This window comes from Notothenia coriiceps, unplaced genomic scaffold (assembly GCF_000735185.1).
Source record: "Notothenia coriiceps isolate Sejong01 unplaced genomic scaffold, NC01 NC01_scaffold00007394, whole genome shotgun sequence".
NCBI classification, from domain to species: Eukaryota; Metazoa; Chordata; class Actinopteri; order Perciformes; family Nototheniidae; genus Notothenia; species Notothenia coriiceps.
Genome location: NW_011340095.1, coordinates 46,717 through 68,280, shown reverse-complemented (window position 1 = coordinate 68,280; position 21,564 = coordinate 46,717). Strand labels below are relative to the sequence as shown.

General features: G+C 41.2%; 2 protein-coding genes across 2 annotated transcripts in view; one reads left to right on the top strand and one right to left on the bottom strand.

Moving 5' to 3' along the window:
* grm3 (glutamate receptor, metabotropic 3) overlaps positions 1-4,098 on the top strand; it is a 22,086-nt gene extending 17,988 nt beyond the window's left edge. Inside the window, exons 10-11 of the mRNA XM_010769521.1 lie at positions 1,011-1,188; positions 2,014-4,098. Of these exons, the coding sequence (XP_010767823.1) occupies positions 1,011-1,188; positions 2,014-2,090 (255 nt within the window). The 3' untranslated portion in view covers positions 2,091-4,098. The remainder of the gene's footprint in view (positions 1-1,010; positions 1,189-2,013) is intronic.
* Positions 4,099-6,916: 2,818 nt separating this feature from the next.
* On the bottom strand, positions 6,917-19,923 carry LOC104944050 (UPF0577 protein KIAA1324-like). Its single transcript, XM_010769520.1, has 22 exons — positions 19,652-19,923; positions 18,123-18,243; positions 16,389-16,578; positions 16,162-16,309; positions 15,498-15,587; positions 14,239-14,344; positions 13,966-14,118; positions 12,972-13,060; positions 12,686-12,866; positions 12,457-12,585; positions 11,729-11,819; positions 11,520-11,622; positions 11,296-11,433; positions 10,219-10,482; positions 9,952-10,125; positions 9,661-9,847; positions 9,431-9,521; positions 9,239-9,340; positions 9,007-9,133; positions 8,507-8,685; positions 7,882-8,050; positions 6,917-7,781 (listed from the first exon to the last, which is right to left on the bottom strand). The coding sequence occupies exons 1-22, from the start codon at positions 19,745-19,747 to the stop codon at positions 7,713-7,715; spliced, it is 2,997 nt and encodes a 998-aa protein (XP_010767822.1). The 5' UTR covers positions 19,748-19,923; the 3' UTR covers positions 6,917-7,712.
* Positions 19,924-21,564: the final 1,641 nt, after the last annotated feature.

Below are 21,564 nucleotides of genomic sequence, written 5' to 3'. Positions count from 1 at the left end.
CGATACAGTGCATAGTGTGAGTGTGATTATGTTTGCGGAATGGTGTGTTGTGTGTGTGTTTGTGTGTGTGTGTGTGTGTGCACGCACACACACACACACACACACACACACACACACACAAACACACACACAACACACCATTCCGCAAACATAATCACACTCACACTATGCACTGTATCGAAGGGCATAAGAGAGGAGTGCTGATGACAAGGCCGCTCATTTGATCCCTATAAATGAGCGAGAGAGACATTCTCTCTCTTTCTCTCTCTCTCTCTCTCTCTCTCTCTCTGGGTATAAACACTCCTTGGCCTTGTAATCTGACTTTAAGATTAGTCAGGTACAGGACCAACATCACCAACATACACAACCATCCACTTATACTCACACACACACACACACACACACACACACACACACACACACACACACACACACACACACACACACACACACACACACACACACACACACAGAGGAGATGTTGAAGGGTTGATTATTAATGTGCTTCTGTTGCTGTTATTCAACTCTGTAAAACCTTTTCTGCCACATAAAGTTAGACAAAGCGATCATATGGCAGCCTGAAAGAGATACACAGCATACAAAGAAGGAAGTAACAGCTACCACTGAGATACTGTTTAGTCTGGCCTCTGTGTTCTCTTTTGATTAAGTCTTTTATTGATCCATCCTGTAATTGTTATCCTCTTAGCAGTTGAAGGGTAACAGTGTCTGCCAATAAATAGTTACAGCCTCCCTTTACGAGCCTCATTGGCCCTGTGTAGGTATTGAGATTGGTTCACTATGTTAGGCATTTCTATACTTTAAAATGAATCTATCAGCATGTATTGTGTGTTAAGCACTTTGTCTTTCAAAAACTGTCTTTGAAAAAATATTTCTTATGATAGATTATTATCATCAAATTAGCTCCTAACAGCACTTTGAACAGCATTAGTATAAGATGTATCCATCAAAGTCTGGCTACTAATTATAGCCTCGTGCTCTTTTCTCTACAGGTTCAGACCACTACCATGTGTATCTCAGTGAGCCTGAGTGGCTTTGTGGTCCTGGGCTGCATGTTTGCTCCCAAGGTCCATATCATCATGTTCCAGCCCCAGAAGAATGTGGCCAGCCACAGGCTCAACCTCAATCGCTTCAGTGTCAGTGGGGCTGCCACCACATACGCATCTCATGGTAGGTTACATGCAGTTACCTCATTTTTAAAGAGGCAGGGGTTTAGAGCAGCACTCTCTTTCATTAATATGCCTCTTTCAAATGTGTGTTGCAGGCAATATTCAGCACAATGTTCCACTTTTACATCTGTAATTATAATCTATAAAGGTGGTTTATGATGACACAAGCAAGAAAAGATCACTGAAACTTAAAATATGATACCTTTATAGTATTGTATGATTGACAGTTGTAGTGATATGCTAGTAGAGATGCATCCTACTGACAGAGTTGCATTGTTGACCAGTAAAAGCAGATGCCAAGAAAGGTACTGAATTGGCTCCAGAAAAAGGTATTTAAAGGGCTGAGTGCAACTTTTTGCAAATGACCTGTAAATTGACAGTGACGTTTTATTTATAACCAATAGATTAGGTCTGCATTTTATGGAAGAGGATTATGGCCACATGAATTTTATTTATTTTTCCAAAAAAAAAAGATTTGAGAAAAAAGTCAGAATTCTGAGATTAAAGTCAGAATTCTGACTTTTTTCTCAGAACAAAAATCCTCCCAAAAAAATCATTCATGTGGCCCTAATCCTCTTCCGTAGCATTTCAACACCAGTGATATCATTTGTGTTTTTTTCTGAACTCTTTATATCATGGCATAATATAGTCATCCATCACTTCTTAGATTTCTTTTATTATTTGTAACTTTATGTAAAGTGATTTCAGGTAAAATGTAATGGAATAATGTGACAACTATATAATGCAGCGTTGTTGGTTTTGAGAAAAGGTTTTTCAACCATTTGGCAGCAAAATGAGATACCCTTGTCCTTTTTCTTTTTTCTAGCTTCTGTCGGCGCCCACCCCGTCCCAACAGTGTGCAATGGGAGAGAAATTGTCGACTCCACTACTTCCTCTCTGTGACCACATCCTATCCTCTCTAAATCAGCCCCTGCGACTGTTAGCCAATCCATGAACATTGATCCCCTTGACCGGCATTCCCCTCCCCATTCACACACACTACATACACTCAAAACTCACACATGTACACGCACGCACAAAAACACACACACAAACAAAGAAACAACCTTCCTTGTGGACTAGAACAGTATTGTTTCAAAAATGTAGAAAAATGTGTAACTATAATTAAAATATTTTCTAGGGATGTACATGAAATCAACATTGTTGTAAGTAGAGAAACAAAAGAACAAAAAAAGTTTTTAGGAGGAATTTTTGGAGCCTTTGTTTTTGATAGCTTTGTTATGATGCCGTGTAAATAGACATGCGCTTAAACATGGTAGGAGGGTTGTGTGTTCCTCAGTCTGGATGCACATGTGTGGCTCCGCTTGCCTCACCTGCAATATCCCACAGACTTTTTATTCTCATGCTTTTTTGTAGGTCTCATTGTAATAACCAATAATGTATGCATTTCTATTGTGTATCTGTACATTTGTATATTATACTACTGATGGTTCAAACAGCACAATGTTGAAAGTTTTGTTCCCCTAAAATGAATGTGGACAAAAGCAGAAGCTGGATGGTAAAGGATCCACCTATCAATTTACACTTACTGGGCCAGAACCCAATTTTCAGTTTGATAAATCATCTGTTCACGTCTTGATAGATTTTCTTTGCATCCTAGATCTGTATAAAGAAACATTGTGGCTGTTTTTCAGGAAAAATATGTTTTGCTTTTGATACAATTGTTCATTTTTCTATTTCTAACCATAGAATCCCTTTACCTAAACGGCCATAGTTCCAGACATGTGTTCCCCAAGGCTGCAATATTTGCACTCCCACTCTCAAACTGCCTGTTTCTTTAGAGGACTGCTGTAATGGATTGCTATTAGCAACTCATAACAAGGCTACAAACAAATGTTAAATCAAATGCATTTATTTTGTCTCAAAACTGTCAACACAGACAGTGCTACAAAAGTTCTGCCAACAAACAGAAATTGGTGTCTTACCCAGTAATTATGAATTTGTGCTCATATGATTCAAACACTAATGAGAGGAATCTGTCTGCTTTGCCGAACACATGTTGAATCTTTCCGACTACAGGGGAGTGGTAGCTTATGTTTTCGTGCCCTGTAGATACAGTCTGTGGTGATGTTTAAAATATGGCTATGTGCCTTAATGTATGTTTGGTAGTGTTCAAAGTAGAGGTTGAAAAGTGATCAGTTTTACATTACCAACTGCAAATCCTTGTTTGGTAAATGTAAAAGTGACCCCAGTATATTATCTGTTTCAGGCCAAAACAATGCCAGTTAGTTTATCCCCTAGCGAGCCTTTCGCTATTGATTGTTTACCTGAAGTGTTAAAACAGTGAATCTGAGAATTGACTTTCTCTACCCCCCTTCTTCTCTAGTCTGTGATTAAAAAGCATCAAATGGACATTTCTGATGGACACCCATCACACTGATTTAGCATTTTTCAAAGTTTAGCGGCTCCAGTACAAGAAGAAAGGGGAAGTGAAAAGCTCATATACCATTTTGATGAAGTCTTTGACTTGTCGACTTATTGAAGTGTGCAGTTTACATCTCTGTGTTAAATGTGTTGACGTTGAGAGGCACAGTGGAGCAGCTGGCTGCGGCAATCCCAGAGAGGCTCATGAGAGGAAGCAAAGCACACGATGTCAGCTGCTGGCTGATCCAATCATCTAACAAAAGGATGTGAGGGTAGAACTCATATGCACAACATACATAACACTTATCAAAACATCCCATCAAACTCTGTCTGTGGCTCGAAATATGAAAGACTCTCTGATGGGCACTTATGAGTTGGTTCAGATAAATGACAAAAACATGAATTAAGTTTTTATGAAGTAGATTCAATTAGTGGAATAATTTAGCACTACATCATAATTGATTTTAAAGGGTGGGCAAGAATGTATTGCATTTAGTACATTATTAATAAACAGATTTTAAATGGATAAATACTATAATATGCTGTCTAAAAGAAAATGTGACTGTTATACTTGACATTTCTAACAAAATATGTGATCAGAACCACTTATTTCCATCCCAGAGGGGCATTTGAACTGTAGTTTCTCCATGTTGAAATGTGTGTACAGGCAGAACATTCATCTATTGACTGGTCTACACCTTCACACAGCCGCTTTCCTACGGCTCCCTGTGATTATCACACTGAATGATAGATTGAAAGAATTTTAGAGGATGCGCCAAGACGAGCCGACCTACATTGGGGTGTGTGTGTGAGGTGCAGAGAGCGGGAGGAGAGTGTGATGTGGCAGAGCAGAGGGGAGCTGCTGCTGGATTATGTAAAGCACTCCCACAGCCCAGAAGTCACAGCGCTTCTATGGAAGCTCAAAGCATCTCACAGATTCAGATTCTTTGTTAGCAGAAGGCTTAGCCATTCACTCAGTGGTCCTGCTCCCACAAGATACACCCCGCATGGCAGGTTGCTATGGACAACCACCGCCACATCCGCTGCCGGAATGTCTATTTGTCTGCATGAAGAGGAGGGTGGGAGGAGGGGTGAGGAGAGGGCGAAAGAAGAGGAATAGAAAGAGTAAAAATGGGTTGCTGGTTTTGATTCAAATTGGGCAGTGACTGATGGGATTTGGCTCAGCAAGGCCCAGTACTCTACTCCCAGTTTTTAATGGCAGCACAAATACAGCACTTAACCCGGATTCTCCTCTCATTTAGTCCAGGGGACTAGTCTCAGACAACAGTCTCACACTCTTCCACTGACCCTCTCTCTCTCAAGCCACCTCAGCCCTTGAACCTTTCCCCGCCACCTTGTTTCCCCACCTCATCTCCACTCTGTGAAGCTTTGGTCTCAGCCAAGACCACCTAAAGCCAGAGCAACAGACTGGTAGCCCTCATTTAAACTGAAGCACTCAGATCCGGGTGCGCACTACAGCACATGCCAACGGGGCGGCCTTGAGGAGGTGGGAAAAGGGATAAGGGGAAGGTAGATAAAGGCTTTAGAGACTGTATGTGGAAAAGCAAATGGGAATCATATAATAAGAAAATGCATCACTTTGGAATACATTAACTTTCTCACTCCACTTTACTCGTCTCATATCCACCACCTCTCTGCAGAAGCTTCTTTAATTGGGCATGAATATCCTTTTGATTGAGACAGCCCTCCACTACGGACATTGTTTCTCTATTCAGTCTCTGCCAACTGCCATGTGCTCTACTAAGGTCTCTGTGCTGCAGCCCCCTGCTTTACAACAGAATGTGTCCTTGGCCTCCGGGCTTTGAAACAGGGCAAGATATCTGCGGCGAAATGAAGCCGAGGTCAAGCTGAATCCTGAACTGGTCAAACAAAGCAATAGTTTTGTGTTTATGATATGTGCAATAAAGAGGCTGTAATGACATCAACAATAATAACAAACAACAAGCAAACAGCTGGTGTCGCCTGCTCTTTCTTCTGTCTCCATGTCTGTTCTGCTGAGGAAAAGCATTCAGTGTGTGTCTGTGTCTATTAATATCAGCTCAAATCTAAACGTTGAATACAAGTGTAGATGTGTCTCTACGGCGCCATTAGCAGCCCCTCACCACCACTGACACACACACCATGTATACATCACTTCAGGGGACATTACATTGACTTAAATGCATTTCCTGGAGACTTATCCTAACCTTAACCATAACCAACACATGCCTAACCCTAACCCTAACCCTAAGCCTAACCAAGTCTTCACCCTAAAATTAATTATTCCCCTTATGGGGACCTCCATTTTGTCCCCATAAGGGAGGCAAGTCCCCACACGTGACTGTGTAAACAGATTTAGGTCCCCACAAGTATAGTAATGCTAGGCCACACACACACACACACACACACACACACACACACACACACACACACACACACACACACACACACACACACACACACACACACACTCTATTCATAGCGTGTTGGCAAATGTTGAAAGACGTCTTTAACACTCATGCGTAATCTGTTCCCTAAGTGAAGGCACTCCAATTTAACCATCTACTGGAGTGCTCACTGCCTTAGGACAATGCACCCCAGTGTGTAGGCTCGATCTCCTCGAAAAAGACTGAAAGACAAAAATAAACAAAGAAATAACTCAGATTTCTGTCCTTAGCTGTCAGGTTGTTGATTGATCTCGTGAAGATACTGCAGATATTTTACATATTATCTCATGTAATTCCTGCCCTTGGCTCTTACTCCTGGCTCCACCATACTGCGTACACTTCCTACTTTTGCAGAACTACATGTTGCCTCTGCTCTTGTAGCAAGGCGGTGGTTGCCCTCTGGTGTTGGGCTCAGGTTATTACACATAGATGGCATTGCTATTAATCAAGTATACATGTAATTCCCTATTAAACACCACTCCATTAGACACACCATGCATGTTAACTTGGCTAGAAGTGGCTTGCTTGAATATAATCATGTAAAAAGACATCATCGCAAGTAACAGCCCTACATTCAAGATCTACTTGAGGAAAAGTACAGGATTGTAGTCAGTAAAATGTCCTTTAAGTATCAAAACTAAGAGTACTTGTTATGCAGAAAATGATGTCAATTAAAAGAAACTCATTTAATGAACATTGTGAAAGTAGCTATTTACTACTGTGGAGTACTAATCCAAGAACTCACTGTGTATGAGAAAAACAGCACATTGCTTAACTATGATGTTAGAGAAACATCATTTTTGGTTCTGAAAGCGAGCAATTTCCATCAAAAGAGGACATTTTGAAATTATGTGAAATGTATCAAAAGGACAAACCAGTCAGTTAATGTTTTGGACCAGAAAAAAGGCACTTAGTCCTCGAGGATTTTATTTTTTTGGCATTACATTGCTTGAAATCTTGAAATCTATTTCTCACCCACAATGCCACTCATCTGTCTCCAAGCCTTGCACAGGATTTCCCAAAATAATCACTTGGCAAGAGAATCAAACTGTCTCTGTTTATACATAAATACATCATAATAATTTATTTGACCGACATACACACTCACAACCACAACTTCACCCGCATAATATGACATCATTTTCAATATGTCTGCATTACAACAATATCAACTAAGCAGAAAAAACAAACAATGAGAAGGTAGAACCTCAAACTGGACAGAATATAGCAGTCTGTGTAAACGTCAACGTGAGATGAAAACACTCACCATTCTAATTCTGATGGTGAATGACAACATGGCTGTCTAAAGACATTAGACACGACACAGAATGGTAGAAATTAGAAAGACAGAACATCAATCAAATAGGTCCTTTTCTTAACCTGAGCTCTTCTAACTCATTGTCACACTTTGAATCAGAATACAACCAGAGAGGGTCTATCTCACACACCTGCCTCCCCACACTCTGCTTTCAGTGGACGGCTCTGTCGTACCCAACTTTAAGGCCACCATAATTGTTCTGCCTTCTCTGAACCTGGCTCTCGGCGCATGACGTGTGTGTGTATATATATGCATGTATGTACACACAGTTGATTATCCAGGTACCAAAGCTCGTAAAGGGGGTGGTTGGCTAAAGCGGTTGTTCCGTGAAAAGTCTCCTGAGGGTCCAATCTCTCCCCTCATCTCACCAGCTTTCTAGCTCCACACCAACGCTTTAGATTGAGATGAGTTCAGCTGCACATGTTCATACTTCTCTCCGTTTCCCTGAAATCAAAAAAACAAACCGAATCATTTCTCAATACCACACTAAGGCGTACTGTCTTACTGTAAAAGAAAATGATGTCATATTATGTGTGACTCTCACCTTGGATGCTATGGCTTTCAGTTTTCCAAGTAGTGATGGTTTTGTGTACACAACTTCATCCTCCATGTCTCCTTCATTCTCTCCCTCCATCATAGCACAGCTGTCAGCTCCAGGCATCTCACACTCTTTGTTGGCAGACATCACCAAGCGGGAGTACTTGTACGCCAACCTAGCAGAGCAACAAGTGATAATATAAATACTGTGGAGGGAAAAAAAACTTTTGTCCGTATGAAAACTGACAAAAGCTGATATGTGACAGGTAAAGAATGGCAAGAGGGAAAGGTATCGAAAAACAGGAGTACGGAGGAGAGTAAGAAGTAAAGTAAGTTAAAAAGAAATCAATCAGGCGGGAAAAGAAGGGAAGAGATTAAAAAAAGATAAGACATTAATAAACTAGGCATGAAGGCAGAAAAGAGTAAGTGGCATGGAGTATGGAGGAAAGAAAGAAGGAAAACATAGGAAGGAAGACAATAAGTGGATAAAGTAAAAAAGGTCGACGAGTTTTAAAAGAAATAAAAGGGGAAAAAGTAAGTGGGTCAATAGGAAAAGAAAACTAAAGCAAATAAATAAATAAGGGGATGGAGAGAGGAAACAAGTGTTCAGGAAGAAAAAAAGGGAACTGTACCTTTTGTTTTTCTTCCAGAAGTAGCAGGTGAGGGAGACGAGCAGCACTGCGGTGAAAGCCCCAATCGCTCCACCCAGCCGAACCCAGAACTCCATACCAGCACAGGGCAACGTTTTCTTTTCAGGCAAGGCCATACCTCCCATACACAGCTTTGGTTCAGTCCACACATACAGCAGGTCCTGAGGATGAACATGCACACATAATGAATCCAATAAACCACTGAGCATACACATGTTGCTCACCAGCAGTCAGAAACCCTTAGGAGACTTCAAATGGCTTAACTCAAGCACTCTGAATTTCAAGTGCTGACTTCCATTGGTAGGGGTGTTGTTATCAGTACTGGCTGGGGGTTCAAAATACAGTCTAAATTCTACACAGCCAATAGGATGTTGGCGTAAACACTCTTAAAATAAGCAGTCAGTTCATTGTTTTTATTTGAACTCCAATATCCTTTACTAGAAAGGAACACAACAGCACTTTTTCAACCTGTCCACACCCACCTGTTTTCCTCCCTTGCACGCTCCCTCTATCTGATGGTAGTCTCTCTCTGTGCATGTAGGACAGGCTCCTGAGCTCTCCCATAAGAAGTCAAAGGTGCAGCCGTCGCAGGTTCCTGCAGGGCACCGACTGTAACAGCCAAACACAAGCTGTCACTTCTGCAGCACACCACAGCTGAGAGTTTCATGAGATATCAGACAGGGAGTGGGAGAAGCAGGGACAGAGATGTAGTACCTGGGAACTGAGAGCTCTCCTTTAGTGCTCTTCTCTGGGTTACAGCGAAGTGTCACCACTGTGCTCCGACCTAACTCACAAGATGAGGTCGCCTCCAGGGACCTTTGCATTGGATAACACAGAGAGCACATCAGAACCTTAGAGCTCTACATCTTTACCACATAGAAAAAACGGATGAAATCAATCAATTACATATAGTAGAAGTTGACATCAGGGACTTTCTTGGAGGTCTGGGGGTAGAGCTCTGCCATTATTCCATCCAGTGTACTGTCAACTGTTGCTCCTGTTAATAATACAGAGAAGTATTCATTGAATGTGTGAATGCGCAATTAATGTGTCTTCGATTTTCTCTTCCAACATGAATTTGACATTTGAAAGGCCAACATGGTAACTCTCCGTTTCTGCATCTTATGCTCACTAACCAAGGAAAGTGTCAGCCAGGTTAATGGACTGTGAGGCGAGCGCTGTGTGGAAGCCTCGTCCAGTAGCAGGGATCACTGTTGACTGACAAATGAAGGTCTTGACAGCATTGGCTCCTTCGCCTTTCTCTCTCTGGGCGTCGTTGATGGAGAGGTCTGTCACATTGTCTGTGCATACTGCTAACTGATCCTTAAACAAAGAAAGACAGCAAAAAGCAAGGGCATTGCATTCATAAACACAAACTTTTGATTCTTTTTCTCTGCATATGAACGTGTGTTTTCAACTCTTCACACCTTTCCTCCACACAGGCTGATATTGAAGTGGTGGAAGTATTTGGTTCCTTTGGAGGTAAAGCTGGGGCCGTTTAACAGTGATCCTACAGACCCGAGGAGGCTGAAGTCATAAGTCAGAGTGACATTGCCCTCTGCGTGGGTGAAGTGACAGTCACTGTAACATAAACTGTGGTCCTGTAAAAAAACAAAACATAAAGACACGGTTTGTATCATAGAAATCTATTTCAAAAACGTCCACGAAAACTGCAGATCAGATCGGCTCGATACCTTGTCGCTCTTGCTGCCTGGACCACAGGGTTTGCAGGCGCCTGGGCCCGGCGTGGCGTGAGGGACGAGGTAAGTGTTTTGGGGGCACTCTGTGCACTGGCTGGTGTGTGCGTCTATGTAGTGTCCAGGTGGGCACGGCACACACATAGAGCCGGTGGGTTGGGTGCTGAGGGCACAAGCCCGGCACCCAGAGGACACCCCATCCATCGCATTACTCACTGAGATGGAGTAGATTCGCACCACGTCGTTGACAAACCGGCGTACCTAAGAGAGCACCAGAGAGAGAATGATGCTACTCATAAGTGCTGTGAAGTTTAAAGAGGTTATTCAAAAAAGTACTTTTTCTCAGAGACTCTAACACCAACCTCTTAACGCGAGTGGATTGCAAAATATAGGATTGGTACTTTGAACAAGAACAAGTTCTGCCCTCACTTGAAATGCCCTCTCTCCTGCAAAACAAGGGCTTTTAAAAGAGTAGGTTAACGATTCAGGCTCCCCCTAGTGAGCGCAGAGATAAAGTAGTGCTTTGGTTTAAACACTAACACCATGTCAGATATTATCTTTAACAACCAACAGAAGGGAGCGTTAGGTGTACTGAGTTGATTTACAGAAATACAAGACTTTTGGGAAGTTTTCTTGTTTCTTCTTTCTGGGCTTAAGCAGTTAATATGTAGGTTGAACCATAAGGTCAGGTTTCCTGATTGTTTGAAGGACCAAGTGGCTAAATCCTGGTAAGTGGCCTGAGCACAGTCGGCTGACCATTATTACATCGATTAGATATTTTCTGTGGTTTTTTTCATTTGAATTACTTGTTTCAAAAGGATAAGAACATTCTTTTGCATGACTCTTTATTGAGAAACTATTGAGTTTTACCGATCTGACGATTAAATCAGCTAATTGATTAGTGGTCAAAATCATAGTGTTATTAAACTGAGAATATGTTTTGTTTAGGAAAACCCTAAGTGGAAGAATGCAATTACATATGATTTGAACTTGCTGGATCAACATATTTAAGAAAAGATTTCAGGGGGGACGTGTGTTAAGTGGTAATGTAAAAAGTGGATAACTCATACTTACATCTGAGGGTTGGTTGGTTCTCTGGAAAGCCCATGTGTAGGAAACAGAGGCATTCTTTGTCATGACGTGTGTGTACGTAATTCTTGTTTTGGTTCTCTCCCATGATTCCACAACAGTAGTACTCTTCCTGTTTACATCCTAAATTGAAACCCATCCATTGAATTCACATCACTTTTATAGCAATGTTTATCTAGCACAAAACATTTAGCTGGAGCTTTCCTCACCATCATGAAGTAGAGCTCGCAGTCAGCTACACACACAGTTTCAAATTCAAATGTGATGCGACCAAACTCTGTCCCAGCATGGCTTGACATGGAAGTAGGGAGCCTGGGGGCAGAGGCAAACAGAGAAGAGGGGAATTAAGTCAAAGCGAAAAGAAACAGACAGCTGAGGGAGGAGATTGACAGAGACTGAAAAATGTTAAGGTACTTACTTAAAGCCAGGAATATGGATGTTGAGGATGAGGTAATCATTATCTGAGCTTCCTGCTCCACTCTGGATGTGATCACCTGCCACCTCCCAGCCTAAAAGACAGAACAAATCCACACTAATCAACCATTTACTATATACTTTTAGAGGATAGTCCACCCCCAATAAAGGATTGGTTCAACAATGCATAAAGTAATTGTATTTGCTTTCCTACAGAGAATCTGATTAGGATCAACGCCACTCAAGTTGTTTTGGTCAAAACAAAGAAAAAGACTGGAAACTGGGGAACACAAATACAAGTCTGCAGCTGAAAGTGTGAAAGCAAGGTGATGTTGTTTTGCTTGAGGTTGTGTGATGGACTATTTCTGGAGTGTTGTTGTCATTGTGAGGTTGCCAGTAAAGACTCCAAGAAGTTACTGTCCCCATCCAAGAACTTGTCAAAGATATAATGTGTTAAAGGGAGTTGAACGGTGCTTGTAGGCAGACTAGATTACATTTAAAAGGATGCAAGGAGACCTTTTCATCCTACTTAGACTTTTGCTAAGCTAAGCCAACCGTCTCTTCGCGTCAGCTTTATATTTATCACATAGGGATTGTGGTATTAATCTTTACAGCTTACTACATTAAATGAATATATCCAATATTATTGACATGTTCCTTTTAAAGAGGGATACAGGGTGCGTAAGCTTAAGAGAGAACACATAACAGGAAGTATCACGCAAAAATACCCACCATTCATATTGTCACATTTGGAGTTGCCCACATTGAAACAGGAGGTCTTCATGTTTGGAGGAAGTACATTCCACCATTTATACTCATAACCCAAGGTGGGCTCAGTGCCAGCTGGACACAGCGTACATGCTGAGGGATAAACACAATAAAAAAAACACAATTAGGAAAACAAGAGTAAAAGGATAATAGAAGGGAGGATTCAAGTATAGATCAACAGAGTTCTCCGTACGCTTCATCCCATCGGAATAGGTCCCAGGTGGGCATGGTGAGCAGGTGGCCGTGTCGTTGTTATAAAAGCCGGGGTTACAGGGGGGGCAGGGCTCCCTTTCTCCACTTGGAGGCAAAGACTCAGCTCCAGTCACACCCTCCAGACAGATTTGAGGTTCAATCCACTTATATATGATCTGTGTCTGAAATCACACAGAGGTGGAGGGTGATGAAGTAGAACAGAAACTGTGATTACACAATGGCACTTCTCGCGGTATTTAATGTGGAGCTGGCCTCTTTTCTCTTACCTTGCCTTCGTGATCACATGCTGTGTGGAATTGGAAATAGTCTTTCCTGGAACATGCAGGTTTGTCTTTACACAGAGCGGATCCTTCAGCTTGAAAAAGAAGGACAGGGATAAGGCGAATTTAAACTACATTGGCAAACAAACGAAATCCAGAATTGACAGAAAAAAAACAATATCACAGGGAGGAATAGAAAGAATAATGTGCGTTTTGATACGAGTGTTTTGGCGAGAGACTCTGTTGCTAACACAGGAGTGAAGCAAAGGAATCATACAATATGCATTTAAGAGGTGTTCTGAATTAAATATGTAAAACGTTCTGAATACTCTAGACTTATTTACAGTCACTTTTCAGTGTCTTAACAAAACAGGACATGCCTTGTATCATATGAGGAATTTTAAACTGCAAATGTATTAATCTTTTATATCAAGGGAAATTAAGGAGGATAAAATCATGTTAAAATATCAACAAATGGGCGATAACTGTCAGGTCAGTCCGATTTATGTTATAATAAGTTATTCACTACCTTATGTTGACTTTGAATAGCTCTTAGACAGAGTGACTGCCTTACATATATAAATGTATTCTAGAAATTCCCTGTAGAGAAACATACTAAAATAGATCTGGGAGAAAATCACTTGTATCATCAGAAAAAGCTTTTTTGAAAACAAAATGTGGTAAATGTCAGTGCAATAGGAGCTCTATGAAGAAAATGGAGCACACACTTGCTACCCAATCCGCTAAAATGTGCTACTCCCTTGCAATCACACAAGTCCTCCACACAAAACTAATATGCATGTTTTTCTTCTGAAGTTAAAGTGGCTGAAAATAGGACACACTCTCTCTCCCTCCTTTAGCTGTGATGAATGCAGCTGTGAGCAGCACTGATAACAACTAGGCTCCAAAGAACAGTTTGATCTGGATGTTTCAGAGGTTCACCATTAGGGTAAATGTGAAATACTGCACATCTTCTCTGTGTATTGGAAGGCCTTCCTACCTGCATATTGAGTGGCAGTGTCACAGGGGGTGCAGGAGCTGGCACCGTGGCCAGAGTAGGTGTTTCGAGGACAGGGATCACATGTGGTGGAGCCCGGGACTCGGCTGAACGTCCCCGGGATACATGGGAAACACTCGGATGTGTAGGCAACTCCTGGTAAAAAGGAAATGGTGGATCGAAAATAAAAAAGAAAGACCAATATTTAATAAGTGTATTGATTCATCATTGGTTACAGCAAGAAGTCGGGGGGAGGGATGGAAATTTGCTACTGACCTTCGATCTGAATATTTTTCAGCAAAACAGGCTTTGCCCCTTTGCTCCTCATCAGAACCCCACCTGTCCTCCAGTAAAGGATGTTGGTGCCAGATTTCAGGCTTACCTAGAATACACATGATTATATAGATTATTCATCAAGCATGGACAAAGCCAGTACAGTACTGTTTTTAGCGGTTACAATTAATGAGATGTGCCATCTAAAATGACTGTAACAGAGCAGCCAAAATGCCCGAGCTGAGCTCTCACGGCAGTGTTTCCCCTACCATTGTCTTGGAGGGGCGCTGCGCCCCGCCAACGGAGCCCCGCGCTCCCCCCTGAAATTCAAGGTGTTTAAAAAAAACAAATTGCAAATAATCTGTAACTTCTGTCACTTTTCACATTGAACATGTGCTCTTTTATTAAATAAACTAAACGCTTTCATTTTAAGATGAGAGTTTAGTGTTTTTGACCCTAAGAAACACTGATGCATTAATCAATAACAATAATCCACAGCTCCTCTCTCTGCTCCAGGGGATTTCAAATATATATATATCCCAATGCCACCCCCGCTCAGGCAGCACCCCGCCAAAGCAGTAAACCTAGGGGAAATACTGCACTGCATATGGTCATTTCATTTCATGTAAATAAAGCTGCATGACGATTATTCTGTAATTAAAATCTGAAAACAGTCAGTAGTTCATATAAATATATACAAGAAAATGTATGCAAAGAGCTGTAATGCATAGGGAAATAAGGTTCTTTCACTGAGTTAAGATATTCTAAAGATATTTTTCAAATGATTAATTCAGTCAAGAGCATTGGTTCAATCAAAGATGAAAAGATAACCTTGTGATTTGATTGTTGTATAAAGCATGTCAATTAAAGTGACACAAATATATGCTGCCATAACAAATGCTACATTATGCAGACTTAATTTCTTAAGCTCCTTTAATTAATCATCTTGTAGAAACATTTCCTAGGAGCCATCAACTAAAAAGTACACCAGGTTAATCTACAAACAATTATTCCACTTAAATATCCGCACTCAACATAACTGGTTTCTCCACAGTGCCAGAACTGAACTATAATAGCAACTCATTTCACAGTGTGCCTGGAAAAATACTGGAGCCAAGCCTGTTTCTGTTTACTAATAGGCTTCCTGCTTGTATCCACCCTTTACTCACTGAGTTCAACACATTTAATTTAGGAGGCCAAGGTCAGTTTTCAGAACAGTTTCCTCCGCGGCTGCTGTTCATCTTACAGCATGCAAAACTTACTGTATGGTTCTCCCAGTCACCATGATTGGTGAGCTTGAGCCACTTGGTATCAGCAGACTGATCCATCTCCTGACACTGGTCATTCTGGATCTAAACACACACAAATCATCAGTGTCCATCAGCTGAACCTCTCAACTACAATATTCATTATGGAGATTCATGCACTCATTACAACATAGGGAAGTACTGACATGACTTTTTGTCTCCTGGCAGGATTGAGTGTTGTTGTGGAAGCATTTTTATTGAAGGATAAAATGTGCAAAATAAATGTAAAAACTTCTTTTTTTTAACTCCTCAGTTCAATGCAGATAACCAACATGTGTTTGTTTTTACTGCTATGACTTAACCCCACCAAGAAAAGGCATATTAACACATTACTGAGAACATAGATTTAGGTCTCATATAATACTGTATGCTGTCTGATTGATAGCTCAAATTAGAGTGATGACAATCTAGGCTATCTTTTACTAATATAAATCATTTTTCCCATTAACATTATAACTGTGCTCATTACATCTCTAGGGCAATCATGATGAGTGACTTAAAAAATAAGAAATTGTACTGTGGCATACTTGTGGCAAGTATACAAAAAAAACACACAACACAGCCTTCACAGTTATAATTTTCCAGAAGCAAAAAGATAATTAAAATATTTAAAACTCACAAAGAACTCAAACAGCAGGTTGCTGTCTGGATACTGGTAATCAAAGCTGATTGAGCCCTGTTTCTTCAGATGAACAGCATAGATGAGAGAGACAGTGCATTCATCCCTGTTGGACTCCAGGTAGTTTCCTTGAGGCACCCAGGAAGAACTGCAAGGGAAAAAGGGTGAATAATTTACTATACAAATACAATTAGATTTTCAGTTTTTCTTGTGTCCTAATCACACACCTGTTGCAGGTGAGCTTCTCATCTCCGGGGGGACTGTTTTCCAGTGAGGTTGCCAGGCTACTGAAACCAGCAGGCATGGCATCCCATTGGTCGAAGCGGATGCCGCTGCCGAGGGAGTAGCTTCCTGCTGCACACTGCGTACACTCCTGAGACAACATCTCAAGAAACTCCCCTGCCTTGCATGAGAAGGCTGGAGGACACATAGAGAGGTAGAGAGAGATGGAAACAAGAAAAAAGTGTTTTTTCCAACCACCTTTGCATTATGCAATAAACAGACAATTTAGACTAACAAAGAAACTCAACATGATAAAAGCATTATCTTGCAAATCACAGCAGCATTCAGTACAATTTAGCCCCTGTGATAATGGGACATAAACCATACTTGACCTTTAACTTTTCCCTGTTGAGCCATCAAGCCTGTTTTGACCCTGAGTTGTTCCTCATACCTGAGCTGGTGGAATGCCATTGTGAGGCTTCTTTATGCTTCAAATAAACCAATGCAACATGTGTGCGGTTAGAGAATTTGTTTAGCAAACTGTGAGGGTAAGTAGTTTGTTTTAATGGGCGCAGCAGGTAGTGCTTCTGGTGTGATTTGATTTATAGATAGATTAATTAATTGGGGACATTAGCTGTGCACCGTGCAATGTAATATGGGGCAATCACAATATCCTGTGCAGGATAGTTTTTCAAATGACTACAAGGAAACGAGTGTCTGGGGTTATTACAGTGAAATCTAAATGGGAAAAAGGCACAAGGAAACATGTCAAAATAACAAAAGGTGTAAAGAGTTTTACCTTTACAAAGATATGCCACATGAAGATGACAATGGCTTCATGCATGTGGATGAACCAAGTCAGGACAATGATCCATTGTTATCATGAGAATAGTGTACATTTCATACAGTTAGACATGCAATATATCCATGTAAAAAAAAAAACACTAGCTGTCCATTGACATACTGTGAGTGTGAGTGACTTATCTTAACACAGAATTATTATTATCTGAACCTAGCCATAAGTGAACTGTTGGTATGACATCGCAGGGAAAACCTGTTTGAGGGAGATCTGACAAAGAACACACTTGTATGACCACCTTGTTGATCATTAGTGTGCTTTAACACAACTTCCTGCCTGCCTTGATCTATCATATGGCACCTTTCCCCACTATTAAAATGTCTGTTAGCACCCCTCTCTCAACAAAGACACACTCCCTGTGACTCACGTTTTACTCGGTTATCTGTTTCCATGGCAAACAAATTAGCTATGAACAACTATGCCCATGCGATGGTGTTGAAGGAACACCAACATCTGTCATAAGTTTCTGTGTCTTATAGTAGACGCATAATATGATTGTGTGTGACACCATGGCTCATTACCAATTGTGTGAAAGGCAGTTATGTGACAGAGTTTACTGAAGGTAGGTGGTTCGATCCACAGCCCCTGCAATCAAAATGTCGATGTGTTCTAGGGCAAGATAATTAACCCGAAATTGCTCCCAATTGCATGGCCAGCGGCAGCCTGTGTCTCTGTATGAATGTGAATGAATGTGTGTGAGAGTTCGCAAAGAATGGAAAAAGTGCAGTCCGTTGGCCTATGTCTTTTCTCTGCGCTTTGTTGTGGGATAGTCAAACAGGGTCAGTCATGATGTAGTGACAGAAATACCAGGCTACTGATAAGAAGCTAAGATGCACACATCAACTTTAATACCACACACACAAACCAAACAAATACTTACTGCACTCTGTGCCGCGTACAGGCTCTGGTAGTCCTGTGCAGGCCCCGGGGCTCTGAGGGATGGCCACTCTCCAGCGAGATCCTGTGCTGTCACATTCTGTGTACTCATAGTAGTAATCATTCTGCCAATCATACACAAAACGCCTGCATAAGAAATCAGTCACCACAACAGTCTAGGAACCAAACAATAGGCAAATGTAGGCCAGTCAGGTCAGTAAACATCACACCGCATGTGGCCTCCACCCACCAGAGCCCTGAGTCATCTCACTCTGGGTGAGAATGCATCAGTGCTGAATAACTAGCTGGTGTTGTTGCATTAGAAATGAAATACCGTATCCAGCTGCTCAAAGCTTTTAAAACATGACTGCCCGCTATGCGGTATCTCTCAAGCCACAACCACTCTTCTGTCCTGGATACACAACATACCATCTCCTTGGTGATGGGAGCAGTGGGGATGGCAGCTGGTGGAGGAGATTTACCAACAGATTTTCACATTTTAAGGAAGCACACTTAAGACATTTGATAATAAAAATTGTAATCTGTGGTCAAGAGATAAAAAACCATTAGCTTGATGTTCTGGCCTCAACATGGGATGTGTCGTCCACAGTGGACAGTGGCCTAATTTCCTACAGTTTACATAACGTTGCATCTTGAGACAAACCAGATTTTGACACTGAAGCACATTCAGGCTGTTGTGTGTGAAAATATGTTCACTGGTGTCTGTGGGTCTGGAGAAAGAGCTCAGTCACACTGATGATGAAGAGAAAGAGGCCAAATCGAGCAGTTGTCAACAAAACTCAACATTTTGATAACTTAGTGATTAGAGACACAAGAACATATTCTAAAAACGATATAGCTCATCTCTGTTGCAGTAGTGTTATTCATACGAGAGCTGTGGTCAATCACTGATATGGCAGACTTTCAAGATTTCCTCTAACACCACATTGCATGAGCTTTATACCAAGATATCATGTCATAGGCTGACAGTGTCATCCAATAACTTTTAGCACCAGGTAGCCCTTCACTGGAGAGCTGCAGAAATCTCTATATCAGTGTAAAAGAGAGATTGAGATAATAATGTAGAGGAATGTTGCTCCTCTATCTGGGGACTGTTGGCTGTGTGGCTAAGGAGGTGTTGAGCTGAGCCAGACCAGAGGGAAGGAAAGGCCACCCCATGCAGGAAACTGATAACAGGCTGAACAGGACTGAGTAGTGAAGTTCAACATACACCAGACCTCAGCAGAGATTCATGCTCACTATGTTGTACGGACTAACTGTATTTACAAAGAGACCAATGACTAAGGTACATTTGTCTTCCAACCTGCTGTACAATGATGATTTCAAACATCATACCATAAATCTGCCCGGAAACGTGTCATCAATTTCTAATCGTATTTGATTTGGTTACTGGATTACCAACTCACTGTCAGCGTTCAGCCACAGCAGCCTGATCTGTGCGTTTTTGTAATGTCTAGATTTAACAATAAGCACCGGATGTAAGCCTTATTGATCGATCGGAGCATCTCTCACCTCACTACACTGCCGCTGTCCTTTGGCCCCGTCAATCAACCGGAGCGTGCAGATGATGAGAGCGCATTTGGCGACAAACCAAGCCGAGGGACGCATTCTGGATCATCGAGGGGGAGAAAAACAAAGCAGCGTCGATCCAGGACAGATGACTATAGCATAAACCTGAGCCAGATTAGATCTCTGGGTAAAATACTAGTCAACACCTGCTTCTCTAGCTTCTAGTCGGCAGATTCTAACCCTTACCACCTGCGATTATCCTCAGACTGTGCGCTCCAGGGCTGCCTCACCACATAAAGCTGGGCAGAATACAACTCTACTTCCGGTTGATGTTTTCAAAGTAACAGTTGTGACGCATGTTTTGGGGAATACTTGCTCACCTGTTCATTTTGTCATGTTTGGTTTATTTTCGATACATTTGATATATTTGTAACTGTATGCACATAAGTGTTTGTTGACTCAGTTTTCCCTTCACATTAACCATATTGTCACTTTATTTTGAAGGCAAAATTGTAATAGGCCTATGTCTGGTACATTTCTGGCTACAAATGCTCACTTGACGAAGCTGTATGTATGTCCGACCTACAACCACCGGCTCTGACGCTACAATGACGTAGCTTGGGGGGAATTAATATTGTGTGTTGTTGGACATAAAAATAAAGAAGTGATGCTCAATAGAATTGGTAGCCACAATAAGATGAATCTGGGTTATGGGAAATATTATGAAAAGATCAGCGAACAGTCTCTTTTCGAGGTTTTTTTTCAGCTTTAGGTTAATGTCTATAGGCTATAAGGTTATTATGGAAGATGTTTTAAAAGGAGTGAGCTGCATTTGTCCTTATCTTGAAAACAGCTCTGGTTAGATGCAGTATATTGTTCTAAAACCCTAATTACTGCAGTCCATATCACTGACCACCAGAGGGAAGCAGAGCTCTTTAACCATTCATCATTACTTCAAGATGTAAATAGACTGTTTCTGTTTTATCTGCCTATAATCTAGGCCCAGATAGATACAAAGTCCTGGACCGGGTGCTGTGGGAAAACTAGAAACCTTGCCTAAGAAGAGACATTTTTGTTTAAATCAGGTGAGGGTGAAAACAGCATGGGTCTAAAACTTGGTATTACTATTTATTTTTCTACCCAGATTTCCTGTAAAAAAGGAGCAAATCAAACACCCTGTTTTGTGGTGGGATACAGCTAAGGAATCACTTTCTTTCTTTAAAGAAATGCTATTAGATCCTGTTCAGGACGGAAATATGTCTGTCTTTAAGATTCACTTGTCAATAATATACGATAAGTAGCTGCTCTTTGATTCGTTAATGGTGCTGTCTGTCACAAATGGAAAATATTATCCAACTTTCTCTCTCAACAATGTTCTACCCTTTTCCACACTGCAAATTCCCTCAAAGTATCCTATCCATCAAATTTAAGTTGCAAAGATGTATTCTAAACATTTTTGAAAGTTATCACATGCTTTTTATGAAAAACTCTTGCTACTATATCCCTTCTAAGTTCCTAAATGGTTGCTGACACTATATCTCTGTTTACGTCCTCAGACAATAGAGCTCATGCATGTTTCATCATTGCGCCCTGTTTCAATTTGTAAGGGGGACATTCTTCAAATGTTTCTTCCCTGTAAGACAGCTATTCCAGATTGATGTCTTTCGCCTTTCTTTTGTTCCCTAAACGTGACCAAATCCTTTTGCTGCTTAAAGGTGATTTATTGCCCATACTTAACCAAGTCAATGTGTTGCCTAAACCTACACAAGACATAATACCGAATATAGATTAGAATCTGCACTTTGAACACAACCATGCAGGGCATATTACTACAAAGTTCCAGGTCAAGATGTCAAATACAACAGCCCTAAAGTAAACTTACTTCATGATAGCTTTATTGTTCAATTTATTTTTAA